This window comes from Lathamus discolor, chromosome 2, assembly GCF_037157495.1.
Source record: "Lathamus discolor isolate bLatDis1 chromosome 2, bLatDis1.hap1, whole genome shotgun sequence".
In the NCBI taxonomy this organism is placed as follows: domain Eukaryota; kingdom Metazoa; phylum Chordata; class Aves; order Psittaciformes; family Psittacidae; genus Lathamus; species Lathamus discolor.
In genome coordinates this window covers 62,269,797-62,279,925 of record NC_088885.1, presented here as the reverse complement: position 1 = coordinate 62,279,925, position 10,129 = coordinate 62,269,797, and the positions used below count along the sequence as shown (strand labels likewise).

General features: G+C 38.7%; 1 protein-coding gene across 2 annotated transcripts in view; it reads left to right on the top strand.

The window, feature by feature from the left end:
* Positions 1-8,761, top strand: part of SALL3 (spalt like transcription factor 3) — a 25,254-nt gene extending 16,493 nt beyond the window's left edge. Inside the window, exons 2-4 of one of the 2 annotated variants that reach the window (XM_065667202.1) lie at positions 1-1,176; positions 1,393-1,733; positions 2,713-8,761. The exon at positions 1-1,176 is cut by the window's left edge and continues 1,761 nt beyond it. In XM_065667202.1, the coding sequence (XP_065523274.1) occupies positions 1-1,176; positions 1,393-1,733; positions 2,713-3,144 (1,949 nt within the window). In that variant the 3' untranslated portion in view covers positions 3,145-8,761. Of the gene's footprint in view, positions 1,734-2,712 lie in introns of both variants that reach the window. The other variant, XM_065667201.1, reaches the window with a different exon arrangement.
* Positions 8,762-10,129: the final 1,368 nt, after the last annotated feature.

Sequence of the window (10,129 nt, the reverse complement as noted above, 5' to 3'; positions counted from 1 at the left end):
AGGCAGAACCTGTCACTTTGCCTCCCACGAGCACGCGGCTCGGGGACCTTTCTGCAGGTGGGCAAGTTTCCACAGCTTCCACGTCTTCAATTCCAGCTGCTGTTACAGACAGCAGCGTTGCAACAAGCCTCCCAAACCCTGTGCTTCCAGCAGTATCTGACCAGTTTAAGGCAAAGTTTCCATTTGGTGGTCTGCTAGACTCTATGCAAACGTCAGAAACCTCAAAACTACAACAGCTAGTGGAGAACATTGATAAGAAGATGACAGATCCAAATCAATGCGTCATTTGTCACCGTGTGCTTAGTTGTCAGAGTGCTCTCAAGATGCATTACAGAACGCATACAGGAGAAAGACCATTTAAATGCAAAATTTGTGGACGTGCCTTTACTACAAAAGGCAATCTAAAAACACATTTTGGAGTTCATCGAGCGAAGCCACCACTTAGAGTACAGCACTCGTGTCCCATTTGTCAGAAGAAATTTACAAATGCAGTTGTTCTTCAGCAGCACATTCGCATGCATATGGGCGGGCAAATTCCAAATACGCCATTACCGGAGGGCTTCCAGGATGCCATGGACTCAGAGCTTTCCTATGATGAGAAGAATGTTGACACATTGAGCAACTTTGATGATGATATTGATGAAAATTCTATGGAAGAGGACCCAGAGCTAAAGGACACTGCAAGTGACTCATCCAAACCCCTTATCTCATACTCTGGGTCATGTCCTTCTTCGCCACCTTCTGTGATCTCCAGTATTGCTGCTTTGGAGAATCAAATGAAAATGATTGATTCTGTTATGAACTGCCAGCAGCTGACCAGTTTAAAATCCATAGAAAATGGATCAGGAGAAAGTGACCATTTGAGCAATGACTCCTCATCAGCTGTTGGTGATCTTGAAAGCCAGAGTGCAGGCAGCCCTGCAATGTCAGAGTCTTCTTCCTCCATGCAAGCTTTGTCTCCTGTAAATAGCAATAGTGAAAGTTTCAGATCAAAGTCCCCAGGTCTCAGTAACCAGGAAGAGCCACAAGAAATACAATTAAAGACAGAAAAACCAGACAGTCCACCACCCGCAACTGAAAATGGAGGAGCATTAGATCTGACATCCACCAACCCTGGGAGACCGGTCATCAAAGAGGAGGCTCCTTTTAGCCTGCTGTTCCTGAACAGAGAACGTGGTAAGTTTAAAAGTACAGTTTGTAATATCTGTGGCAAGCCTTTTGCTTGTAAGAGTGCATTGGAAATTCACTACCGCAGCCATACTAAAGAACGTCCATTTGTTTGTACAGTCTGCAGTCGTGGGTGTTCCACTATGGGTAATTTAAAACAGCACTTACTGACGCACAAATTAAAAGAGCTGCCTTCTCAGTTATTTGAACCCAACTTTACTCTAGGTCCCAGCCAAAGTACTCCTAGCCTGGTCACCAGTACAGCACCTACCATGATCAAAATGGAAGTGAATGGTCACAGCAAGCCGATCTCTTTGGGTGAGGTTCCCTCGCTTCCAGCTGGAATCCAGGTTCCTGCTGCACCACAGACAGTGATGAGTCCGGGGATCACCCCTATGCTGGCGCCCCCCCCTCGCCGGACTCCCAAGCAGCACAACTGTCAGTCGTGTGGGAAGACCTTCTCCTCAGCAAGTGCACTGCAGATACACGAGCGCACCCATACCGGTGAAAAACCGTTTGGTTGCACAATCTGTGGTAGAGCTTTTACCACAAAGGGGAATCTGAAGGTAAGAGGCCAAATAAAACTGTAAAGGCTAGGGGCGGGGAGGGTGAAGGCACCATTCTTGAACTCAGCAGGTTTTAGTGCTAAGTGCTTGTCCCAAAGAGAGGAGAGAAGCGAGTTTCGAGGAAATGCTTGCTGTATAGTGGTGTTTATTATGCTTCCACTGCTTTGGAGATAGGGACTGGAAAGTGGCTGTGGAATGATGTGAACTTTAAAACTGGTTCTGGGTGTACATGCGTGCATGTAGTAGTTCTCCTGACAAGACACGAGGGCACATGCAGTCAGCTGATGGATGTGTTCTGGTGGGTCTTGTGGACCATCAGCGCAAAATAACCTGGCTATAATCCAAAAATGTAAAGTTTCTCAGCTCCTTGGGTGCTTCTCAGATTTTCATTTTCTGTTCCGCTCTGCAGACTAGAAAGCTGTTTCCCACTGATTTGCAGTGGGTTACTGCAGGACTCACGCCTCTTATTCCCACAGTGTGGTTAACTATCAGGACACAGACTGGGGAATACATTTTCAAATGTCCCTTTTTAGAACATAAAATTTAGCAAAAATAATTGATGCCTCTGACGAGAGAAAGTATTGTGGAAGTGGACAAGATGTAAAAAGAAGGGCAGAAAAAACCCACCCTTCTCCTACTGCAAGTAATGCCCTTGGTATTCTTCAGCATTTGAGGACTTCGAGCTTGCATGTGAAATTGTCTTATCTAAGAGGATATTAGATAGCCTCTTGCAGTGCTGTGTTTATTTTCACTGAGGAGAAACAAATGCACATTTGGAAATTACTTCAGAGCTGGGTTTTCTGTACGTAGGTTGACTGGGCCTTAGAACTGTGTCTTAACTAGAATTGACTTGTTTTCAGTGCGAATAAAAGACTTTCATTTTAAAGCAGGCGGTACTGTAAGTAACAGCATTTCAGGCCAGCCACCTCACCAGAATGTGCTATCTTGGGGGTGCTTCTTGTCCCCTTTTGCTCCGCAGGTTCACATGGGAACTCACATGTGGAATAACGCGCCTGCACGCCGCGGCCGCCGCCTCTCCGTGGAAAACCCCATGGCTCTGCTCGGTGGCGACGCACTCAAGTTCTCGGAGATGTTCCAGAAGGATTTGGCAGCTCGGGCCATGAACGTTGACCCCAGTTTTTGGAACCAATACGCTGCAGCTATCACTAACGGACTTGCTATGAAGAACAATGAGATTTCTGTCATACAGAACGGAGGCATTCCTCAGCTCCCAGTAAGTCTAGGCGGAGGCGCCATTCCGCCTCTAAGTAACCTTACCGGTGGCATGGACAAAGCTCGCACGGGCAGCAGCCCTCCCATTGTCGGTCTGGACAAAGCAAGTTCTGAAACGGGAGCCAGTCGTCCATTCACCAGATTTATTGAGGATAATAAAGAGATTGGCATAAATTAAAAGCATTCATTCCGAGTAACTGTTGGACTGCTACTCGACACAACACTTGTCCTGTTCCATGTACAGCTTTTGAAGCTAAGCATTAGTTTCCTGACCTAAATGCATAGGTTCCCTTTAAAGTTTTACCCATAGCAGAAATACATAACTTTGTGGCTGCTGAAAAGTTGTCTTGCAAGATTTGCATGGTACTTCTTTCAACAGTGAGTTTGACTGTTACAGAGAACTTTGAAATCTTTTAATTTAACAGAACACACACAAAAAAAAAAAAAAACAAATCATGGGATAACTTCATTAGAAACAGAAAGAGGCTAGTCTACGTCTGCGTTGCTTCTTACAAAACTTACTATCACCTGAGAAAGGGGGGCTTCATTACAGCATTCTGTCACACTTATTTGCTGGTTTTGTTCAAATTAGTTAGCAACTTGGACTATGGTTTTAGGAAACTTAATCTTAAATAAGTGATTTAGTACCCCAATGCTGTGTATTATTACAGTATCCTTGTCTGTAGTATTTATAATGTTAAGATTATGCGGGTAACAGACAATATACTAGCCCCAAACTTAAATGAAGCTTTTGTACTGCAAAATACATCTGGCTATGTGATTTTTCCTTTTTTTCTTTTCTTTTTTTTTTTGTTTGGTTGGTTGGTTTTTGTTTTATTTTTTTTTTGTTTCACTATAAATAAGTGGTTTATTTTAATGCAGGCAAAATTGTGAAGTTTTATTGGGAAAGATAGCATGCTTTTCATGTGCAAGTACCTGTCAGTAACAAACCTTTTTTTATTTAAATATTTGTAGCTGCTATGTGGACAGTTGTTCTATTAAATGAAAAAAAAAAAAATGTAGTGTGGACTTTAGCTCAATGATTGGAAAACAAGTTACAGACAAACCTGAGCACCGAAAATTATTCACAACATTATAAACAGTTGTGAGTAAATACTCCATGTTATCAAAGCTGTACAATAAAAAAGGTAATGTTTGTATAATGTGGTTGCAAACTCTTAATTTATACTATTGCACTTTTAGTATTTTGTATTAGGGAGGTTTGTCTATAATTTGAAACTGAACAAAGATGTAAACTATTTTATAAATAGTACTTTGACTTAAGGAATAAGGAGGAGAACCCTTTTGCAGTTTCTTGTTTTGTTTTAAGGTTGAACAATGAGAGATCTCTATTAACTAAGCAGAAGAGCTGCAGAGAACTGTCAGATCCTTAGGCAATATGGGGCCTGCCATTTCTTAAATAGAAATGATTCATTTAACTTTCCTACAAAGCCCACTTAAAAGCGTGACCACCCCCGACAGAATTCTGATACATTTATCTTAGGAGTGTGATATTAATACAAGTCTAGGATAGAGGAAGGAGAACATTGTGTAGGTTTAATTTTACTGTAATCTGTTCTGTCTCTTTCACACATACCCACGAGAAAGATGTTGACTGCCTAATAACATGGGAACAAAATAATAACTTTTGGGCAGCATGAGCAGTAGTAACATACAAATACTCTGTATTTATTTCCAACTCTTGCTGATTATCTTCTCAGATTGCTCCAAAGCACAATGTACTCTGATTAATCGAATATAATTTTATGTTAATTTCACTGTTTAAATTACACCGAGTAAATAAAGGGAAAGGTTCCACTCATAAGCTAGGCTGGGGATGCTGAGGAGACTGGGGCTTAATCAAAACTTGAACAGTAAATGTTTTGTGTACTACCTCATTTTTGTGCATTACAAGCATGGTGGAGTTGATACTATGAACTTCCGTCCAGCAGAACTGCTTGAGGGACGTTATGGGTAGCTGGGTAACAGCACAAGGAGTTTTATGCCCCTGAAGAACGAATCAGACAGTGAGGTCTTCTCAGTTGAGACTGAAAAATAGGACAATCTTATACAACAAAAACCATTACTGTAAGAGGATGGACTATTTCTACCATCATGTAATGGATTGAAAAGAGGTTTGAAGACTTATTAGCTGTTTGTTTCTATTGGAAATGAGCAATGAACAGCTCCATTTTCTACAGTGATGAGATAGGGATATATAGATACCTGTATCTATATATAAGCAAAATTATGTATCTGTAACACCTCTATAGTGTAACATCTTTTTTTGCCACAGTGTGTGAGTGGTTAGGGGTGTTTACAAGCATTGGAAAAAAAAGAAAACTGAGGTGGCTTAATGTTGCTGTATTTCAGCAATTGAATGTTTTTATTTATCTGTGTCATTTTTGGTGTGACTTTTTTTTTTTTGTTAGTATTTGGTACCATGTAGTGTTATCTCTATTCCCTAAAGGATGTGTATAACTTAAAAAAAGAGAAAAAAAAAAAAAGAGAAGAAAAAAATGAAAAAGGGAAAAAGGAAAAAAAGAAAAATATGTAAAGTGTTGTAAATAAGATGGTTGATGATGGTACAGTAAGACTGACCCCATTTTGTATTCAGGGTTAGGTCATTCCTCTCTGCATGGTGAAGAGAGACACTATTTTTATACTGTGATACCATGTAGGGCTAGGAGCCTCCCTGAAACAGCTGGGAATTGTTACCTAGATCCAATATTTTTTATTATTAAATCTTGTTGGCTTGACACATCTACTGATTGAAATGGATGTCTTAGTCTAGGTTACTATTTTTGTCATATGGAATTGAATAAAATGCAGGATGTAATATAATTTCTGAATTGCGTTCCTTGATTATTCTAATAACAGGGCAAGATACGCGACTAAGGTCACTTGTGGTAGATTGGTGTCAATGACTTCTAATCGTCGCATCTGAAAATCGGAATAAGGTCGACACCTTATATTCAAATGCTATTCTAATATATTAACAATGCAAAGGGGTTGAATTATTGAAGTTTCTTTTCCAATGAAAATAAAACCTAAAAGCATTTCTCCCAAGACAGTAGAACAAAAATCCACCATATTTTGGAGGGGGGGAACAGCCTTTGGAGGGACTACTGTTTCAAATTGACTGCTTTCTGAACACTGATACACCGCATGATAAAATTTGGGAACAAATTTATCAGGAGCAGTTCAAATTCAAATTTTCGAAAAAAAAATAAAAAATTGACAACTCGCATCCATTCATTCCAAATGACATATCCTGTACGTTTAAACCCATGGCTTTGTTTCTTCTTTTTTTTCCAAGATCCTGATTTATCAAAGAATGTCTAACCAAATTATTTTTTCACGTTGATTTAAATGAAAGTATTTCATATAAGGTTAGGCATGTGATAAAGTATCTCCTGCAAAAAAGCTGTATGTTGAGTAACCTTCAAGTTGTTATAATCCGTTGATGAATGCCTGCTGCATTTAAAACAGACAAAAGATAAATAAAAGAGAAAAATCTGTATTAATCATCTTTCAGTGGCCTTGTTATGAAGATATTCTGTTTTATAAGACCTACCCAAAGAAGGTACGAGTTTCTTCCAGCGCTTCAACGATAGGCTTGTGCTTGTGTTCCTGCACGCACATCATCCCTGAACCTTGCTGAGAGAAAACAAGATATGGAAAAGAGGAGGAAGGCAAAGGAATCCTGATAGTCATGGTTCTGTTCAAAACACAAGAGGAAAATTACCTGCCCTTCCCTCCTTGCAAAAAAAAAAATAAAATAAAAAAACCCTGAAGTAGAATAGTATCTATTTTTAAATATGTATGGGTTATTTTTTTTCATTATAGGGAGACATTGAATAATAAAATGTGCTACACAGGTAAAAATGCTCAAAGTCTGCTGAATTACAGGGCCATGTAGGAATTCTATATAATCAGAAAAATTGCTGGTTACAGTTTTATGAGGGGAGGGTTACTTTATGATGTGAGAATTCCAGCAAGGATTTCAAACTCTTTACTTACATTTTTTTTTTCCCATGAGTTACTAGAAAGCATTTATGTCGAAGGATTGACATAACCTACTTCTTTGCCGTTTGGTTTTGGTTTTGTTTTCCTTTTACATATATAAGCCCTCAATTTAGTGCTTGTTCCTCTACCTATTTTGTCCTTTCTGTCTTGGCAAATACTTTGTTTTTCTAAAGCTGCATTTGTGCTTTGTTTGTGTTGCCTTTAATTTACTTCTCTGCATGCACTCTCTCATTTGGAAAGATACTGTGGTTTATTTTTTCCCTTTTTCTCTAATTCTGCAGAAGTCAAAAGAGCTGCCTGTATTTTACATCTCTGTGTAATACTAGCATAATGAATGATGAAGTCTTCAGTGATGTCAGGTATGTGCATAGCTCACAGGATTTGCTAACAAACATGCCATTCGCACTCTTTCCTCCAGATGAAGGCATGAGGTTTGTTAGTGTTGCTGGGTATATGGCAGCTACAGACAGTCAGGAGGATGGAGGTCCTTATGCTAGCTTCATTTGCCTTCTTTTATACCACTGAAACTCCATGGGCTTCTGTGGAGATACTCCAGGTTTATACTGATGCAAGAGGGACTGCTTCCATGTTCAGATGTCTTGCTTTACTTTACATGTCATCAAAACAATGACTAGCTATATAGTATATTAAAAGTATGTCTAGGCAAAACCATTCTGGACTTTTATTTTTAAAAAGAGGGAAATGAGAATACATATATATTTTAGTACATGCCACAGGATTATCCTAGTTTTAAAGGAGGTCCTGAAAGTTGAATCTAAAAAAGATTACTCTACCCCTTAATACAGAATTTGATGTCATCATATGAATAATCAGTACTTTTTCACATAAATGAGTAAAAACTTTTAACTTTTATGCATGAAAGTAGAAGAATGTGAGAATCTTGCTATGGCTGTCCTGCACAAGATAGGCACTCACAGGGAATCTACTTTTGTAGATATTAAGCATATCAGCAGATTTATGAAAAGAAAAATAAGTATTTGTGTGTGTTACATCACCAATGCATAGTAGTTTATTTTTTCAGAAGGGAGAATGTTTCAATCAGGTGACAGAGTGACAAATGTGAAAGCCAACAGCTTTGGGCAGTGCCACTGATGTATTTTAGGGATGTGGGCAAGTCACTAATTAGACTCTGATTCTGCTTGAGAATTACGTACTTCTGGGGCCTCTGGGAATCAGGGATTGATCTCCCCATTGCAGAGTCAGCTAGCACTTTGTAGTATTGGGATGAGTTGCCCCATCAGTAAAGATGGGGTAGTACTTTCGTACCTACCTCACAGGGATGTTGTGAGGAATAGTTTTATGCTTGTACAGTGTTTCAGAGATGGAAAATGCTTGGTATTATTGCTGATTTTAGAGAGTTTACCGTACATGTACTGTTATTTATTATTTGTACTCCAGTAGCACCTATAGGCTCCAGTCAGGACTGAGAGGCCTTATCCTAAATGTTGTACACTCACCTACTTGGAACTGATAACAAAATCTTACTCGGTAACATTTTTCCAGTGGAGGTATTTCATTATCAAGTATCCCTTTGATTACTATAAGGTTTAATTCAATTATTTAGGTGCTCAAATTGATTATTGGTTTTAGACCATGACAGAGATTATTTGGTATCACATTTTGTTTTGAGCTTGTACTGATTTTCAGAAAAAGTGCACCGATTTTCTATGGATAATCTAGAATCAAATCTTGCTATCACTGGAATTCTACTGTACTTTTGCTATTAAAGCTAAACATTAAAATAAGTACATGTGTATACATTATTATACACCAATATATAATATACATGTATCTATAAACATGTATGTTTTAAATTTCTTTAGCTGCTTAAATTTAATTTCAAACTTTGTTGCATATTTTGCTCAAGCGTTACCCATTTCAGATGCAATTAAAACAGTCTTAAATGGTGTTGGCCCTCGTAAAGAAACAAAAACTGGAAATCGTGACAAAAAAGGCATGTTGTCACTACAATTATATTTATGAAGGCTTGTAAGGAAAGTTTCTAAGTTTCAAATGTGTTAACACTAAGTTATAGAAGTCTTTAGATTATGTTCAAACAAATTATTATGCCAAGATGAGTCACTCACTGTATATAAGTGTGTTAAAATAAATAATTAAATAATTCCAAAGGTAATGCTTGCTATCATTTGGATACTGAACAGAAAGTAGTATGTTTCCTAGAGTGGCAAACTAATACTTTTTTACAGGTAAGAATTACCTGATCTACAAAACTATGTTAAGCAACTTCTTCAGCAACTAATTCATGCACTAAATATATTAGCTCAATTCTGTTGATAATCTTTGTCTTTCTTATTTGAATATAAGGAAAGGTTTTGGTTTAGTTTTGTTTAAGCTGGCCTCAGTGATGTTAGCCTCGCTGATTCTAATCATGGAGTAAAGGCATGAGGAACAGTAGTCTAAAGAATCTCTCTCCATTTCCCCTCTGGGGATTAGTGACATCTCTCCACTGCCCCATTCTGGTTACCAGCCAACATGTCTGTAGGGTGTTGACTTCTGTGTTGATTAGCACTTGTGTTTCAGCCAGTTTCATCAAACACTTGGCACTTGTTCTACTACAATGTACACTTCATATGGGACCTATAGATACCTAACGTGAGTAATGTATTCAAGATAGGCTGGTGGTGGAGGATGTAAGTGAACACCTATGCTGGAATTCCAGTGCAGCTGTCTGTTGTGTGCAGCAAATAAAATGTGCCCATAAAAAGATGCGGTCATCGGGAGATTTTGGCTGGCACGTTTCTACTTGGTTTGTATCCCTTCATGCTCTGAATAATGTGCCTGATATAGGAGGTTTGGTTTGGATTTTTACTTTTTTTAAGCATTCCTAGTGAGAAGAGATACGTACCTCGAACAAGGGAACGCAGCTTTTCAGGTAGAGTTTTGTAGGCAAAATGGGCTTGGCACTTGCTGTATCTTCTGCTCATTTTCTATTAAATTACTCTTTCCAACATAGCATTCTAGATCAATTTACATCTAGAATTTAGTCCTTTACCTAGGTTCTAGCCTGCCATCATCCCATTCCAAACAGGTTTGCTGAAACCAACAGGATTTATTATAAGACATTAGCCAATTCACCTAATGGGTAGCAGAAT